General features: G+C 45.6%; 1 protein-coding gene across 3 annotated transcripts in view; it reads left to right on the top strand.

The window, feature by feature from the left end:
* Positions 1 to 5,120: 5,120 nt before the first annotated feature.
* Positions 5,121 to 18,561, top strand: part of Nod2 (nucleotide binding oligomerization domain containing 2) — a 34,313-nt gene continuing 20,872 nt past the window's right edge. The window contains exons 1-3 of one of the 3 annotated variants that reach the window (XM_003477684.5): positions 5,121 to 5,196; positions 10,187 to 10,653; positions 17,694 to 17,799. In XM_003477684.5, the coding sequence (XP_003477732.2) occupies positions 10,195 to 10,653; positions 17,694 to 17,799 (565 nt within the window). In that variant the 5' untranslated portion in view covers positions 5,121 to 5,196; positions 10,187 to 10,194. Of the gene's footprint in view, positions 5,197 to 7,556; positions 9,204 to 10,186; positions 10,654 to 17,693; positions 17,800 to 18,561 lie in introns of those variants that run through there. The other 2 variants (XR_010046928.1, XM_063247136.1) reach the window with 2 other exon arrangements.

Below are 18,561 nucleotides of genomic sequence, written 5' to 3'. Positions count from 1 at the left end.
CATGATTAACAGAGGGCGACATTAAGGAGGGGATTCCCAAGGCTTCTGGTAGAGGCTAGGGTTACTCCACCTGAAGTTCTAGTCATAACCCACATACAAGCTACAGGGCAATGGTCTTTTGTGGAAATGGATGGAATAAGGACGATTTTACACATAAACAGATTTAGGGCCCACATCTTTGGAGCTTGACTTTTAAAGCGTCAGGACACTTTTTGGTAGACCATTTAGCTGGAGTCTCTGGTCCTGCAGGCTTGAAGCGGGAGTGATGAATCCAGTGGCTCTTTCTGGTGATATTAATGGCTGTGGTGACTCAAAGTAACTGTATAGAGTCCTTCCCATTGGGCGCCTAGGAATGTGGGCCATCTCCTGATGTAGATTTGATCGCCAAGTTAGGCTGCTAGAGGATCATCGTGTCTTTTGGGAACAGCCTGGCGGCCCCGTGACAAGCAGTGGGTCAAGTGCAAGAAGGGCTGGAGAGCCTGTAAGGACTTAACAAGTTCCCTGTTAGTGACAGCAGTCAGTTTATCACTTGAAAATGGGGAATCAAAGTGAGGTGGTCAGCCGTACGTGGCCTCAAAAGGAGTAATGCATTGGAGGTAGGGGGTACATTGCACACACAGAAGGGCAAAAGGAAGGAGACTTACCAGTTTTTGCCAGTTTCAAGAGCTAGTTTTGAAAGTTTTTCTTATGGTCTGTACATTCTCTCTACTTGACCTGAACTTTGAGACCGGGTTTCTAAAGCTGCAGTTAAATTTTCAGTGATCTGAGCTATGAAAGCTAGGGTATTGTTGGCCCCAGGGGAGGTGGGCAAACTGAATCGAGGCACTATCTCATAGAGGAGTTTCTTAGCTACTATAAGAGCCGATTCAGTCTGAGTGGCAAAACCTTCAGTCCATCCCGTGAATAGGTCTATGAGAACTAAGAGATCTTTATGCTCCCCTCTTCCTGGGCCCATTTCAGTAAAGTCCATCTCCCAGTGGTCTCCAGGGGTAAGTCCTCACTGTCTCTTTCAAATATCAGTGGGAACAAACTTAGGGTTCACCTGAAAGCACTGTGGGCATTCTTGGCTGACCTGTTTAGTAAGGCAAGATAATTTGGGGATGAAATAATGTCCTCAGAATAACTTGGCTAATTTGGTTCCTCCTAAGTGGGTGACCTGATAGGCCTCCTGGATGAGCTTAGGGGCCTAAGGATTCTGGGATGAGAATTTGCCCATCCAGTAAGGTCTGCCAGCCTTCTGGAGAGTTGGGTCTCTAAGCGCTTGGCTAGTCTCAAATCTGAACCTGAATAACACAGCTTGGGTAGCACTGGTGGCAGGAGAGCTGGGAGGAGCATTATAGGCTGGTTTTAGTGCCACCCCTGGCTGTCTTATCAGTGAGGGCGTTTTCATGAGCTATTGGAGCGTCTTCTCATTGGTGGTCCAACCAGTGCATAATGGCACCCCTTCCAGGCAACCAAATGACAGCCAGGAGGTCTAAAATCTTGGGGACATTCTCGATCTTTGTTTCTGCTGAGGTTAATAATCCTCTTTCCTGATAAATGGCCCTGTGAACATGGATGGTAGCAAAAGCATACCGACTATCTGTATACATATTTGTGATTTATTTTGTCCCCATCTTAGTGCTTGAGTAAGGGCTATCAGTTCTGGCGCTGAGCTGAAGTTCCTGACCCTGAAGCTTGGGCCTGTAGTACCTCAGTTTCGGTGGTCACCGCAGCTCTGAAGGCTTTGGTCTTGGTGAGGGGTGGAATGATTTGAGCAGAGACTTGCATGGGGGCTGCTGCCCAGTATGAGTCTGCCCAGTATGAGTCTAGAGTGACTCGCTGTGTCCACAGCAGCAGCCGTTTGGGAAGGGCCTCTTCCATCCTGGCAGCTTGGAGAGAGCTCCTCAGGCAACCTGTTCCTAGCCAGCCAGTTTTACCTTATGCAGCCTAGGGCGTTACTCCAGAAGAGGCTGGCCTGGGCCTGTGCTGCCTGGAGGTGTTGTCCCTGCCCCTGTGAGCACTACCTTGCTGGTTTCTGGGTGACAGCACTGAGGATGGAAACATCACCAGAGCATCCCAACTGCCTGTCCCTGGTGCAGGCCCTGCAAACAGGGAGTTTTTAATATGTCCCCCTCTAACACACTGAAAGGCTTTTAAATAATTATTACTGTGTAGGTAGCACATTAAGGAAATACAGACTACCTAAAAAGGTTTTTAGGAGCTGAGTGTGATGGTGAACATCTGTAATCCCAGCTACTAGAGTGCAGAGGCAGGAGCACAACTTAGATACAATCTCAGAGAGAGAGAGAGAGAGAGAGAGAGAAAAGTACTTAGAATCCAGTCATAAATTTTGATGATGTTTTGGATTCAACACATAATCATAAATTCTTACTACATAATAGCAGCATACTATGTAAAATATTTTTCCAATCCAATTATTTTTTATTGAGATATAAAACCCTTTTAAGCTGTACAGTTCATTGGTTTTTAGTACATTTGTATGGCTATATAATCAGCACCATTACCTAAATCCAGAATAATTTCATAATGCCAAAAGAAACTGAATTTCTTCCCTCCTGCCAGTCCTCCGCAACCACAAATCGATTTTTTGTCTTTATGGGTTTGCTTATTTGGCCAATTCACACAAATGGACTCATATATAAGTGGTATTTTGCATCTACCATTTAGTATATTTTTAAGATTCATTTGTGTTATAGTGTATGTCAGTATTTGATTCGTTTTAGGGTGGAAAACTACTTTCATTTAATCCAGTTAAGGTTAATGGGCATTTAGGTTGTTTCTGTTTTTTGCTGTTACGAATATATTTCTATGAACATTTGTGTACAAGTTTTTCAATTCTCTTGAGCATTTACTTAGGTGTAGAATTGCTGGACCATGTAGTAATTTTATGATTATTTTGAAGAGCCACCAAACCATGGTGGTTTCACCATTTTACTTTTCCATCGTCAGTGTGTAAGGATTCCAATATCTCCATCTATTTTTCAATGCTTGTTATTTTCTCTCTTTTAGACTCTAGTCTCCCTTGTGAGTAATTCATTTATCTTCTGTTTTGTTTATTTTTGTGGCACTGAGGATTGACTGCCTGGTGTTGGGTATGCTAGGCCAAGTGCTCTACTACTGAGCTACATCCTCACTCCCTACCAAGGCAAATCAAAGGGGAAGAATCTCAAGCCGACAAATGTGCTGAATAATAGTTATTGACACACATAAGGGTGACTATGGATTCCTACTTCATCCTATATTCAAAAATTAACTCAAGATGGCTCAAAGACCAAAATGCAAGTATTAATATAAAATTCTTAGAAGAATAGGTATAAATCTTTGTGGCCTCAGATGAAGCAGTAATTTCTCAGATTTGATCACTTAATCAACCAAAAGAAAAATGATAAGTGAACTGGGCTTAAAATCAAAAACTTTTGTGCTTTAAAAGACCCTAGCAAGAAAGTGCAAAGGCAGCCAACAGAGTGAGAAAAAATGTTTGCAAACTGTATACGAAAGACCCCAAACTAGCTGGGTAAAGTGGTATATAACCTGAGCACTGAAGAGACTGAGGCAAGAAAATCACTGCAAATTCAAGTTTGAGGTCAGCCTACACAGTGAGATCTTGTCTCAAAAAAAAAAAAAAAAAAAAAAAAAGAAAAAGAAAATAAAAACTCCTCAAACTCAATAAGAAAAAGACTAATGCAATTTTGTAAATAAACTAAAGATTTAATAGACATCATTACAAAGAACATTTAGGAGTGGCCAACAAGTACATTAAAAGGTGCTTAACATTGTTAATCACTCGCAAGATGCAAATCAAAACCACACTACGATACCACATTACACCCACAAGGGAGACTAGAGTCTAAAAGAGAGAAAATAACTAGCTTGTAGATCAGTCTGCATGGTTAGGACATGACTTCTGTGGCCAGAACTCTAGGGCAAATCTCAGCCCTGCTGTTACTATTTGGATAGGTTATTAATCTTTCTGTGCCTCAGTTTCTTCATCTCTAAATTAGGGATAATAACAGTTAACATCATGTAGGTGAGATTTGTCTTATAAGGCCGACACATCGTAAGCACTGTGTCAATACCAGTTATTTTTACTTTAAATGAGACTTCATGTCTAAAAAAGACTCTAACACTCGTATTTTCAAACAGAGCATTTATATTAGCACCATAAATGGAAAACACTGTCCCTTGCTTGCAAGAATAGGAATTTATAAAATAAACTTAATGGGAGCAAAACAATGCTGTTAAGTGCTAGTTTAGGTATTGTCAGGAGGCTGATAGACTAGGCTGTCTTACCGACTGTGTCTAAGCCCGGCAAGAGCCATACTGGGGCCTCTCTCCTGTACTAGCACAGGGGCTAACAGAAAATGGAAAGTGAGGAACTGAACCGTGTTTAAAGGCTCTGCCCATACCCTGCTCCCCCTGCCATGTGTTGTTTGGGAACCTCACAGTACATTAGAGCTTTTCAACGACCAAAGACTTGGGAATCCTTTAAAAGGTTCGTTGTTTGTACTAGTACCAAGGATTTTCTAACTTTTTTATTTCATAAGCTATGACTGAGAGAGAGAGGGAGAGAGAGAGAGAGAGAGAGAGAGAGAGAGAGAGAGAGAGAGACAGAGAGTGTTGGGGTATGTGTGCAGGGAGGTGTTGTTCTCAGAAATCTCCTTTTCTTTCTGGTTGAAACTTGGTTCAGAAAGGCAGACCCTAGCCAGGCATGGGCACACCATGTAATCTCAACACTCAGGAAGGCTGAGGCAGGACATCCCAAGTTGAAACCCAGCCTGGGCAATTCAGCGATGTAGGAAGATTCTGTTTCAAAATAAAAAATAAATAAATAAAAACGACTGAGGATGTAACTCTGCAAAAGTCCTGAGCTCAATCCCCAGTACTGAAAAAAAAAAAAAAGAAAAAGAAAAAGAAAGAAAGAAAGATAGAAAGAAAGGGAGACATTTTATCCAGGCCTCCCATTTCCAAGGGCAGACCCTATGTGTCTCCTCCAGCCCCAGGATGGGACCCACAGACTTGAGGCTCTTGTTACAGGCATCTGCAGCTAGGAGAGGCGTGGCCGCCCCGGCGACCTCGCTCTGGGGGCGGGGCTGGGGGCGGGGCGGGGGCGGGGCGAGCGCCCTGCACTGAGTCTGGGCTGTCGCGGAGTCGCGGCCCCAGCCGCGCGGAGGATTGCGTCGCTGGCTGCTCGCGGTGAGTTCCCATCCAGGACCCCTGCCTGTGCTTAGCTCTTGGGATGGGTTGGGGAGAAAGAAAGTGAGCGCCAAAAGTCCGGCCCTGGACTCGGATACCTGGCCCCGCCGCTGTCCTGACTGCTGGGCTTGGGGCAGGGTTGCCTCGGTTTCCCGCGGTGTGGACTCGAGGTAGAAGAAAAGGAAACGTCTCGGGGTTGGGGAGCTCTGTGGCCCCGGAGGATGAGGAGGTTTTGGGGGCGGGGCTGGAGTCCGAGCCCCGGAGCCTTGGAGGTCTGAGGAGAGGCTGTGGCCCGGGGGTGGGGTGGCGGTGCCTCTCTTTCCCTGGGACTCGTCTCTCGCTCCACTTGCTACCTTTTGACTCCTAGGGAAGGCTTCTGCTACTCCCTGCCTTGGCGAGGGAGAGCCAGGTTCCAGTCCTGTGCCAGTCCAGACAGGCCCACGACCAGGTCTGCCAGCCCCACATCCTGCAGGCTGTTGGCCTCTTCTTGCTTCTCAAGCTCCTGCAGCAGCCATCTGGTTCTACCTGTTTTCTCACAAACTACTAAGTTCCCCTCACCCCGTGGGGGTGCGGTGCCCTGAAACTGAACGAGGCCCGGAGTCCGGGCCACCAGCTCCCTGTCCTGCCTCAGTTTCCATGTGGGCTGTGCCTGGTGTCCTCCAGGTCCCTTGTTCTGGGAAAGGGGAACGCCAGCCCTGTCACCCCTCCCTGTCCCTTAGTGAGAAAGCCCAGAGTCACAGCCCCACTGCCTCTGTTCTCCTGCCCTGTCCTGCCACCAAAGGTTGCCAGAGCCCAGGGTTTTCTGGTCACCCCAGGCCCCTTGGCCTCTCTGTACTTTGGGGTCTGAAGCTGGAACAGACCCACCCAGCCCCACCCCCAGGTCAGAATCCCTCTGTCGAATAGACCCCTGTGACCAGCAGCTCGCTTCTTAGAAGCTGGCTATTTGTGTCCTGGAGCTCTAGTTTCATTTAGTTTAAGTCTGTACCTTGCGGATTCTGCCCCTCAGGCGGTATCTGCTTCCTGGATCAGTACTGAGTAAATTCACTCATTCATTCATTCATTTGCTTGTGCCACAGGTTTGATAGTATTGGTCTAGGGGAAAAAAGAGAGCATCTGTGATGCAAAAAGCTTGTGCAAAGGCCCTGAGGTAGGAGCATGCCAGGCAGGAGTGGCTCTGGTTTGCTCTAAGAACAAAGAGAGAAGGCCAGTGTGAGAATGTGGAAAAGTAAGAGGAATGAGTACAGAAAAATAAGGAGTCCAGAGATGAAGGTGTACTTTCTAGGGCCTTGAAGGCCATCTAAAGGCTTTGGCTTTCAGGCTGAGTGCTGTGAGAGGGCTCTGTGCAGAGGAGCCGCTGTCTCCGAACCAGAGGCTGGCAGGCTCATTTACTGATGGGAGAGGGTGAGAGGCCAAGGGGGCTATTGCTGTCATCCCAGGAGAGACCATGGGAGACGTCACCATGGCATAGAGAGGTGGAGGAAAAAACTTCAAGGCTTTCACATTTGGGATCCAGTTTTGAAGGGCAGGCTGATAGATTTGGGAGGCAGCAGAGATGAAATCGAGGATGACTCTGAGGTTTTCAGCCTGACCACCTACAAGTTTGGAGCACTGTCACCTGAGGTGATCCTCTTCAGGGAAGAGAGCAGGAGTGTGGCTTTGTGCCTGTCCAGTTTGAGATCCCCCGTAGGCATCCATGTGATGCCGAGGAGACAGCTGGGAAAGCCCATGGAGTTTGGGGCTGGCAATACCATGATGCTCAGGGTAATCAGGACTAGGACCAGGCAAGGGGACAAAAAGAGCCACCCTGAGGTAGGAGGAAGATGAGACTTGTGTCCTGGGTATCCCGGGGAAAATGCGCCCCAGGAGCAGGGGCAGGGAGCTACCAGAACTGATGCCCTTGGCAGAGTGAGTGAGGTGAGGGGTGAAAGCTGGGCCACAGGCGGTCACTGTGACCTTGCTAGGATTGGGAGCTGGAAGGGATCCAGGAGGATGTGGGGATAGTTCAAGCAACAGACATGGGATAAATGGCATCAGAGCTGAGAGGGAGGGGGCCAGAGAGGGCCTCAGTCTGTGCCCCTGTGGGGACATCTCTTAGAGAAGCTCCGATGTGGGAGGGCAGTGGAGTTTGGCTGGGGAGGGAGGGGATGAATTGGGTGCCCCAGGGGAGGCTAAGTCCTTGGTGGGACCCCGGAAGGTTTCCTCCCCCACTTATAGACCTTTCTTCCTTCAGGCTGGAAGCACTGAGCCTAGGCTCTGCTAAACCAGGCTTGGGGGGGGGGGAGCCAGGACATAGCGTGGGCGTGGGGTAAGGGAGGATCCTTATGGGTCACCTGCTGATCCTCTGCTTCAGCAAGAAGCAGAGGACAGTAGTGACGCAGAACTCTAATGATGTAATGTCGGAAGTAGAGAGGAAAAGGCAATGGAGATACATCAATACATTGAGTCTGAAGAGTGGAAGTCTGAGCAGGTGATAATAATGCAAGAGGATTTTAGCAGCGTTTTTATGAAACAATGATAAGTCAGGATTTACCTGTCTGTCTCTCAATTTACACTGAAGCGGAATGAACTTAAGCTAAGGCAGGAGGAACACAATCCTGAGAGCCGGTCTTCCTTTGCGAGGGCAATGGCTGCTTGGAGGCTGAGGCTGGCTCTCGGTCCTTGGGAATTCCTCTTGCTCTGAGGTTTCCAGAAGACTGGTCTGTCCTTCCCTGGGCCCCAGGACCCTGCCATCACTAGTCTGGGTGAGTGTGGCTGGCTGTCCTGTGGGTGGCCCTGGCCATGGTGGCTTGGGGACAGGTCATGTATACCAGTAGCTCATTTTCTGGGTGTGTCTCAGGCCTCTGTGCCTCCACTTTTCAGTGACAGTCATGGTGGGTGAATGACACTTTGAGCCAAAACAGGCAAGACTTTCTGAGTCTGGGACGGCTGCTTGGCCAGCTCTGGCTTCCTGTTGGTCCTTTAGGGATTTCCCTTAAGGGTGGGGTCTGTGGACAGCTCCAGGGCTGCCAGGCTTTTGTGTCCTGTCCAGGCTGTGCTCAAACATGGCCTGGCCATGCTGGTTGCTTAGGGGGCTGGGTGATCTAGGGTCTCCAGGTGGGATGGAAATCACAGGTGTCCTGGCCAGGGGATCCTCAGGTGAGCGAGGCGAGTGCTGTCCTGTGGCAACCCCACTTTCAGCCTCCTCTGATTCCCAGCTGGACCCATGCTCTCCAGGCTAGGGTTGGAGGGAAGGTGCTGTTCTCAGAGGTTGGTGGGTACCAGTTATCTTTCAAGACCTGGGAAGGGCTGTGCTGGGGGTCACACTCCCTTCTTGGGATCCCCCAACCCTCCATAGCTAGTTCCCTGCTTGGAGGTGGTACAAGAAGACCTGCTCGATTGGGGGGAAGTCCTGTAATTCCTGGTTCACAGTGGCCGCTGCAGTAGTAACACCCTCTCTCAGACTGCCAGACACACAGATGCCCTGCTACCTCAGTTTTCCTTGCCAGCCAGCACAAGGCCTCCAGCCTGTATGTTGCAGGGTTCTGCGCTGGAGACCCTCCTGTTGCTCGCCTCAGCTGTCACATGAATACAAGCACAGCCCTTCTCCTCCCCCACTGGATTTTGATTCATGAAAATTCCCACCACTGCTCCGCTCCTCAAGCCCAGTGCTGTGCCAGGCTTCAGGATGCCAGGATGAGAGGATCTGGGCATCCCATGGGCAGTGTGGGGCATGAGACATAAACAGCCAACACGAAAGATGTGAAATCCCCAGGCCAGTTGGTGTTTGTTCACTTGAGTGTCCCAGAATGTCCCTGATTTATAAAAAGAAGCTGGCTTCCTTCTTCTTTTTCCATGCCAGAACCCTTATACTTTCGTTTCTACTGGGCATTGCACCAGCCCTTGTCTGGAGGCCCTGCCACAATGGCGGAACCAAACAAACTGAGAGGTTTTCTCTGCTGTGGAGCTCTCAGCCTCCGGAGGCTGAAGGCTGAGCCCAAGCAGGCCACTGAGGATGGTGGCAGGGCAGGGTGAGTGTATGGTGTGAGTGTGTGTTTGTGGCAGGAAGCAAGGGCCTTAGGGTTTGCCTGTGTATATGTGTGTGTGATGGGGGGCAGTGCATCTCTGAGCTCCATGGCACCATGATTTTGCATTTCACCTAGAAAGGAATTCTTGTGGTAATATTCTGAGCTGCTCATTGGGTAGTGGGGGTCCTGAGGGATGGGCCTTGGCCCCTGTGGGGGACCCAAGCATAAGGCAGGTAAAGGTGCACACCCTGGAGTCAGGCTTGGGTTCATACCCTAGCTCTGCCTTACCTACTGTCCCAAGCTGCATAAATCTCTTGCCTGTGTGTCTCAGTTTTTTCCCCCATAAAATGGGGCTGGTGATATCCTCTACTGCACAGTCCCTGGGTGGGTTAAATGAATTCATAGAGGGAAGCATATTAGGGGGTGCCTGGCACATCATAGGTGTTTAATAAATATGAGCTGTTCATCAGGTTACTGGCCTGAATCCAAGCAGCCTGGAAGAGCCCTTGTACCCTGCCTCAAAGGGAACAAACTTCCTGATCCCTTGGAGGACACTGTGCCTCATGCAAGCTCCAGCCTTTTAAAACTTCTTCAATCAGGATGTGGGAACCTGCATTTTATTTTTGTTTGTTTTGTTTTTGTGTGTGTTTTTTGTGGTACTGGGGATTGGACCCAGAGACTTCGCACTGAGCTGCATTCCCAGCCCTTCTTGTTTTTCGTTTTGAAACAGCTTTTTGCAAGGGATGCTAAGTTGTCCACACTGGGCTTGAGTGTGAGGTCCTCTTCCTTGGACTGCAGACATTACAGACATGTGCCACCACGCCTGGTGAGCCAGTGATCTTGCCTGCTTTGGACTCTCTGGGATTTTAAGTTGGTCTCTTGCCAATGGCCAATTTAAATTTGAACGGGGCTTGTCTCTGCCCCCATCCCCACCCTGCCTGGCTTCTGGACAAGTCCTGCTCTGACCTTGCTCCTTCTCTCCCCAGGTCGTGAAATGAGCTCACAGGAAGCTTTCCAGGCACAGAGGAGCCAGCTGGTGGGGCTGCTTGTGTCAGGGTCCTTGGAGGGCTTTGAAAGCATCCTGGACTGGCTGCTGTCCTGGGAGGTGCTCTCCTGGGAAGAGTATGAGGGCCTCCGCCTCCCGAGCCAGCCTCTCTCCCACGCAGCCAGGCACCTACTGGACATGGTCTGGAACAAGGGCAGCTGGAGCTGTCAGAAGTTCCTCGAGGCTGTCCAGGAGGCCCAGACTGACAGCCAGCCCCCTGAGCTGCATGACAGCTGGGACTCCCACTCATGCCACCCTGTCCAAGATCTTCAGCGTCACCGACCAGCTATCGTCAGGAGACTCTACAGCCATGTGGAGAATGTGCTGGCAGTGGTCAGGGAGCGGGGTTTCATTAGCCAGTATGAATGTGATGAAATCAGGTTGCCCATCTTCACAGCATCACAGAGGGTAAGGCCTCGATCCTGGCTCAGATTTCATAAGAAAAGAGGAGTCACCAAGATTAATGTTTCTTGGGAAGTCAGCTCTATGGTATAACTTGATGTGGGGTGTTCCCCTTGAAAAGTTAGTCAGACAAGTAAAAATTGCTCCTGATCTCTTAACAGTATACCACTTTGATGAGGGGAAGTAGGATTTGGTAGCCAAGGACTTGGGGTCTGGAGCCAGTATATTGCAGGTTTAAGGTCAGCCTTCTAGAAAGAGCCTCTCCATCCTAAATGTCTCATCTTGGTTTCCTCATCTGTAAAAACTGACAGTGGTTATTTGGTACTTGTCCTACAAGGCTTTGAGGAGAACTCAATGAATTAATTAGACCCATGTCTCACACCTGATGCCACCATTGGCAGGGGCCGAGGGTACAGCTCAGAGGTATAGTACCTGCTTGGTAAGTGCAAGGTAACAAGTTTGATCCTTGGTACAAAAAAAAAAAAATATATCACTGGCTGCTATTGTTTCTGTTACGAGTGATGTTGTATAATTACAAGCATTCAGTGCTAATTTAAATTAATAACTCAACAGAGCATAACATTTCATTATATTAAATTTATATTTAATAATTACATAAACATTACATACTAGTGTGGTTTAAATGCGCTCTTCAAATTTTTGAAATGAATTTGTACAAGATTATAGATGTTCAGAGTTGTAATTTGTTTCTGAAAGTGCAGTGATTCGACAGAGATCAGGACAAGAAATGTTTTTCGGGTGCTTTTGAAGCCCTTTACTTTATTTTCCTCCAAATAGTTATCCTCTGGCTCCCTGTGAGGCAGATGGAAAACAGTCATTAGCATTCCACTTTGTAGGTTGGGAAATTAGAGCCCCGGGAGGCGACTGGTACCAGTAGTAAAGCAGAGGACCAGTGTGGGACCTCAGGTCTCGACTGATTCATTTGTCATCAACCTATTCAGTCGTGAATTCGGTCACAATCTTTTAGGTGTTTACTACATCCCAGGCTTTATCTTAGTTTGTTGTCATCAGGGTGCTTTGCACTTAGTAGTTACTTGATAAATACTTGAAATATTAGTTATGAGTGAATGAATGAATGAATGGATTATAATTACATTGGAGTACTAGAGTGGGCTGAGTTGCTGACTTCCTGGTTTTTATTTTTATTTCTTTAAAATATGTACATTTGTGATTTTCAAGTGAGTCTAGGTTAGCCTATGATGAAATAAGCCACTCTGTGAGCCTGATTTAAGGCCAGCTCAAGATGATTACGTATTTACAGAACAGCTGTGATGTGGTCCCTTCTAACTAACGCATAAAAGCTACAGTTACATTCTAAGCAGCAGCCCCTTCAGTCTTTATCATGGGCTCCAAGGGGATTCAGAAAACATTTTCTTTATTTGCCCTGCCCTGGTGTCTTTTGTGATCTGTTGTGGTGATAGCATCAGCACATCACAGAAGTTATAAGATTGTTTTGTCATCTTTGATTAAGTCTTTGTCAATGTTGTCTGGTCTGGGTGTTCCAAGGGGTTTGGCTAAGAGAGTATCAAGAAGTATTTAGATCAGTGATGAAAAGCAAATAGAATAACCAATGGGTCAAAGAAGTCACAATGGAAATTAGAAAATATTCACAATCAGACCGTGAGAATATTTTCTCCAAACTCAAAGAAGAATATAGAGGGAAATTTATAACCGTCAGTGCTTAGATTATGAAAAAAGAAAAGCTAAATTTTAATAAGTTAAGAATTCATTTTAAGGAAGAACTGAGTGAACAGCAAAAGCCAACACTGAAGGTGGGCAGAAGGAACAGTGGACAGCAGATCTAAGATTGTGGGCGTTGACAAAAGGACTACATTGTCTGCTGTTTTTTAACTTTCTCTGAGCTTTCTTTCACTTCTGGCATTCTTTGATCTCTGTTTTGGTGGCCTTCCCTCAATGATTCCAACTACTCCATCCCTCCAGTCCAGCTTTTGATTTTCCTTATAGATGTGTTTGTCACTGGTAGTAGGTTAGAGACTGAAAATATGAAATGGGAATAAAAGTAAGTTAAAGAAGTAAATCCATAAAACGTCCTTTGCTCCCGCAGTAGGAAGCGCCTACTGTGTGCCTAGCACGGTACTTAACCTTTCCTTGAATTATCTTATTTAAGTTCTACTTCTAAGGATGTAATGTGATTACACTCTTTCTTGGCAGATGAGAAAACTGCACATATCTAGGAAGGAGCCAGCTAGGATTTGAATCCAGGTCCACTTTCCTCAAAGCTGGTGCTGTGGGAGTGTTCTGTGTGGTTTGCTCAGCTGGGCCTAACAGTTGTTAGGGACCCAAAGGCTGGTAACACCAGCTGTGATACCAGCTGTCTGTGTGACTCATGTAACTACTAATGTTGATAGGGCTGAGGTGTCAGACTGTGCTCTGAATTGCTCCCAACACAGAATTAACTTAGACATTTCTTAATTGGGAAATGTACTGTGCTTACAGAAGAATATATAAATTTTATGGCTATGGGAATAAACATCTTCCCATTATCCAAGTTAAGAAATAGAATGGTACCAGCACCCAGGGCTTTCTTTAGTTTCAGCTACTAGACATTACCATCAGTCTGACTTTTGTGTTAATCATTCCTTTGTTTTTCTTTATTGTTTTAGTACCTTTTAAGATACATCCACACACAATGTTTTGTTTTGTTTTGATAGAAGAGCAGCAAGCCTAACATAGCTGTGTAAGGAAAGGACAGAACTGCCCTTTGTTAATGAAGGCCCCAAGATCAGGGAAACTTAGCAGGGTCTGGCTTCCCCTTTTCTGGGGCTTTATAAGGGCCTTTCCTGGAAGATGACAGGTAAGGTCATGAGTAGATCTGGGGAAGGCGAGGGCTTGTTACACCTGGAGGATCTGGTGGGTCTGATGTGTGAGAGGTGCCAGAAGTCCAGCAAGAATATTATCAGAAGAAGTGGGCTGCCCTGCACATTCATCTGTAAGGCTTGCTAGAGGCTAGTTTAACTCCCAGAGCTAGGTCAAGGGTAAGTGTTTCTGTGGAGTGAAATAAATGTTCACAGCTGACTTAGACAGCAGAAATTGACAGAAGGAATGTGTTAGTCTATGGTGAAGACAAGTGAAAAATAGATAAGAACTAGGGCCAGGCTTACCTGGATGTCTGGGAGTTAACTGCTTTCAGCATACTTCAGTCTTGAGTTATTGCTCCATTCTTTGAGAATGGTCAGTCTCCACATTTGGTAGAGAGCCACCATTCTGAGATTTCTCTTCATACTCATCCTATGTTGGGTGTCCTGCATTCTGAACACTATGTCTTCCTCTTTCTTGGCTTGGTAGATCACAAATCCTCTATTCAATTCTTTAGCATGTGTGTATGGAAATTAAAATTTCTGAGTGTGTCTGACATTTTTCTCATACTTGATTGACAGTTTGGGTATAAAATTCTGGGTTGGGCTATCACTTTCCTTTCAAATTTGATAGCATTGCTCTACTATCTTTTCAGAGTTGCTCAAAGAATTGTAAACCCATTTTTGTAAGTATCTGGAAGCTTGTCTAATTTTCTTTTAGTCCTAACCATTCTGCAATTTCATCATAGTATGCCTTGGGTGCTGGATACCCATGGGGCTTTTTGAATCCTGAAACTCAAGACTTTGTATTCTGAGAAATTTACTATCAAGTAAATCTACTGATGATTTCTTTTGTTCTATTCTCTTTCTTCTTTCCTTATGGAATTATAATTACTTGATTGTTAGAATTTCTTCATTAATCCTCTAATTTTCTTCTGTTTTCCATCTCTGCTTTTTTCCTATATTTACTCTTCATAGTCTCAACTTTATATACTCGTTTAACTTTTCATTTTTGCTATCATACTTTTAATTTGCAGAATCAATTGTAAACTGTTTCTTTGTTATAGCGTTAGCTGTTATTTTATGGGTGCAATCTCTTTATTTAAAGTTCATAATGATAGTTGGGGTTTTTCATTTACTTGATTGGGTTGTGTTTTCACCTGTGTAAACTTTTTATCCTACAAATTGCTGCCTCCTTTCCTCACTGTGTTGGCTTCTTTTGCCCATATTAGATATTCTCTTTGGGCACATGGTAGTCCTTGGTTGTCTTTATGCTTATTGATATGGAGGACTTTAACACCTACGGGGCATCCAGGTAAAACTTGTTACCATGAATTCCACTGTTAGGCATTTTGGGAAATGGCGGTAGTTCTATCTGTACGCCTTTTCTCTCGGATAGGTCTGATTCCTTGAATAGGCCACAGACTTCTTGCCCTAAGTGAAAGTCTGATTTCCAGATGTCTGGGTGCCCAGTTGATGAGAGGCCTGGGTGGCAGCAATGTTGATAGGGAAAAGCTCTACATTCAGTACTTATAATGCACTTGGTCATTTAAACCTATGCCTGTTTAGGGCATGATGTCCACTTCTGTAATTGTGCCTGGCATCATAATCCAAATCTCTCTTTTACCTTTTCCAGAATATAAATCTGCAGAAAGGGACAGTTGTTAGTGACTTGGAATGGCCAAGTGTACCTAGAGATCTAATTCATAAACCACTTTGACTTCATCCTTACTTACATCATTTCCTTCAGTCTCAGAGGTGCCTGATGCTGACAGTTCCAGAGCTCTTGACAGATTCTAAGGATATACACTATGAGGTTTTCAGATTCCCCATGTTTGGCTTAGAATTTTGCTTCTGGAGTCTTCTAAGTCTTTTACTGTTCATTCATCCATCCATCCATCCATCCATCCATCATTCAGCAAGTCTTCAAGCCCTTGCCTCTGTGCCAGGCTCTCTTCTACCTAGATTGGGGAAACCTTGGTGGGTCAATGCTGGTGAGTAAATTGGCAGAAAGCCTTGTCCTGGAGATGCTCACACCCTGGTGGGTGGAGGTAGACAATAAGCTGAAGGAAGCAGATCACCACACGTGTTAGAAGGTGCTAAGTCGTACAGAAGGTCAGTAAAATGAGTCAGGGCATGCAGGTTTGAGAAAGGAGCAGGAAAGAAAAGTTTTTAATTTAGAGAGAGAAGCCAGAGAGTTCTCATCGAACAGGTAGAATTTGAACAAAGATTTCAACGAGGGGAGGGCATTATCTGTGTGCCCCGGTGGGAGGAGGACATTCTAGGCAGGAAACACAACCAGAGGCAAGACCTGGAAGAGGAGCATGCTAGGTGTTTTCAGAAAACAGGAGGTCAACCTAAGGGGTGTGAGCTAGGGAAGAGGAATGGAAAGTGAGGTCTGAAGTGGAGCTTCCCTTAGTACTGATGATTACAGACAAAGACTTTTGTCTGATACGGGCCTTGAAGGTAACTGTTTGAAGGAGGCTTTGACTCTGAAACGGTGAGGACACAGTTGAGATGTTTTTAACTGTGTGATCTGACTTGTTTGTAAATGATGAAACTCCGGAACTGTGGCATTAAGAGCAGATTGTGGGGAGCAAGGAGCCTAGATTGGCAGCCTCTGCCCTTTCCTGGTTATACCGTACAGGTGGGTAGGAGCAGGTGGCAGTACACGAGGTGATGAGAGAGTTGGGCTTTATAGCTGTGTCTGTGGTATGTGGATACTGGTCCTGTGTGGCTGCCAAGCTCTTTAAGCACACCTGAGATTCTTTTTTTTTTTTTTCTTTCCATACTAGGATTTAACCCAAGGCCTTTGCACTGAGCTGCACCTCCCCCACCTTTTTTATTTTTTATTTTGAAACAAGATCTTGCTAAATTTCCCAGGTTGGCCTCTGACTTTCGATCCTCCTGCCCATGGTTCTAGAAACCTGGGATCATAGGCTTTTCCACTATGCCTGGCTCCACACTGACATCCTGTGAGCTGGGCACACACTACCTTTTGAGAACTTAACATGAATGAGGGAATGTAACCTATCTCACTACTTTTGATACTGACAATGTGTGGGAATGGCATTATTTTCATATCTTGGATTAATTAGGATATAGGATTAAAATCTTTTTTTTTTTCCAAGAAGGTGCCTGCTAATTAGAAGGTTTGAAATTGCACTTATGGCTGGCGTTTGTCTCCTGCATTCTCTGTCTTTTGGACAGGACTTTTCTGGATGTAGCCCTAAGAGTAAGCCAACAGGATCTGCTGATAGTTTGCAGCTCTGAGGATGACCTGAGATATTGGTGGAGGAAGACTGTGGGCAGTTGGGTGTACAAGTTCCAGTCTCAGGGACAGTTTGGGCTGGAGGTGAAAGTATGGGATCAGCACCAGAGATCATGTTCAAGCATTCAAGCCATGAGACTTGATGAAATCGTGTCCAGATCACTTATAGCTTCTAGATCCTTTTCCATATCATTGTAAGCTTGTAGCTTATGTTTTTATTTTTTCTTATTTTGTCTTGTTTGGTTCAGGCCTTCACTCTTTTAAAGGGTTTTAGGAGGGAGATAGAGTGGATGTATATGTTTACTATCCAATTCTGTATCAGCTTCTTTAAACTCGTGTAGTTGTTTTTCTAGTCTTTTACTATGATGGAAGAGGGAGGCCCATGAAATTTCAGTACAGATTGAGTATTCTTTATACTAAATGGTTGGACCATAAGTATTTTTGATTCCTGATTTTTTTCAGATTATGGAGTATTTGCATGTAGAATGAGATATCTTGGGGATGGGATTCAAGTCAAAACACAGCATTCATTTATGCTTTACATATACCTTATACATAAAGCTTAAAGGTAATTTTGTTTTAAAAAATTTTTTGGGGCAGGATCTCGCTATGTAGTTCAGATTGGCATTGAACTCACTGCTATCTTCCTGTCTTACCCTCCTAAATGCTGGGATTAAGGTGTGAGCCACCACACCTGACTTGGTAATTTTATATAATATTTCAAATAACTTGGTACATGAAACAAGGTTACATGGTGTAGAATTGTCAACTTGTGGCCCCATGTTGGGACTCAAAAAGTTTGGAGTTTAGAGCATCTCAAATTTCAGATTTTCAGGTTAGGGATGTTCAATTTATACTCAGTACAGACCTCCCTTCCTCCCCCCCACCCCACTCCATCAGACTTTCTGGAAAAGTAATGGCTTTTGCTTCTTCCATAGGCCAGAAGGTTGCTAGATCTTGCCACAGTGAAGGCAAATGGATTAGCTGCCTTCCTGCTACAGTACATTGAGGAATCACCAGCCTCATTGTCTCTGCCTTTTGAGGGTATGTATTTGTTCTTCTCAGGGAAGGGAAATAAACACAGGAAGAGCAAAACACACGTCAGTTACCATCCCACACATTGGCTACGTAGTCGCTGAGTTCCCTAGGACTCAGTTTCCTCATTTTAAGGCTAGCCACCAAGTGACTCATGAGGCTATTGAGAAGATTTAAAAGGAAAAGCATTAATATTCACTCTTAGCTTTCATTACTTCCTGCACAATAATAGTTGGAACCAGCACGTATTGAGGGCTAACTATAAATGTTTCTTACAGTCTGAACTCTTACCATCTGTACCACAAAGATACAGATAGACTTTTTGAGAGGGGAGCTCATATCACTTGATTGCTGAAAATTAACTACTCATGATCATAAATGCAAGACTCAAGTGAATTTAGACAATGTGACATTTCTCAATGCCTAGAGTCACCAACTCAAGAGTGGAGGAGATTTGTCTTGCATAGCTGGAACATGCCAGGCATCTGGCTGGTACTTTATGGGTAGTATCTGCCCTTTGGAATAACCCAAGAAGTAGCTGTTGTTTTCTGTACTTTATAGTTTACATGACAAGGTAGGGGAAGATGGATCTGACTCTAAGCCTTTACTTTCTTCTTGAGAGAAGACTGTCAATTAGAAAGAGAAGATGTAAATCTGTGGCCCTTCCAGCCTTGTTCCCACATCCCTGGGGGGACAGCTTTTCAGTGCCAAAGCCTGAGCAGTGTGGCTGGTGCTGACAGATGGGTTTGCTGCCCCAGGCCTGCCCTCTGG

The sequence above is a fragment of the Cavia porcellus genome, unplaced genomic scaffold (assembly GCF_034190915.1).
Source record: "Cavia porcellus strain 051 isolate PalLab524CR breed Dunkin Hartley unplaced genomic scaffold, mCavPor4.1 scaffold_4, whole genome shotgun sequence".
NCBI classification, from domain to species: Eukaryota; Metazoa; Chordata; class Mammalia; order Rodentia; family Caviidae; genus Cavia; species Cavia porcellus.
This window is presented reverse-complemented; position numbering and strand designations above follow the sequence as displayed.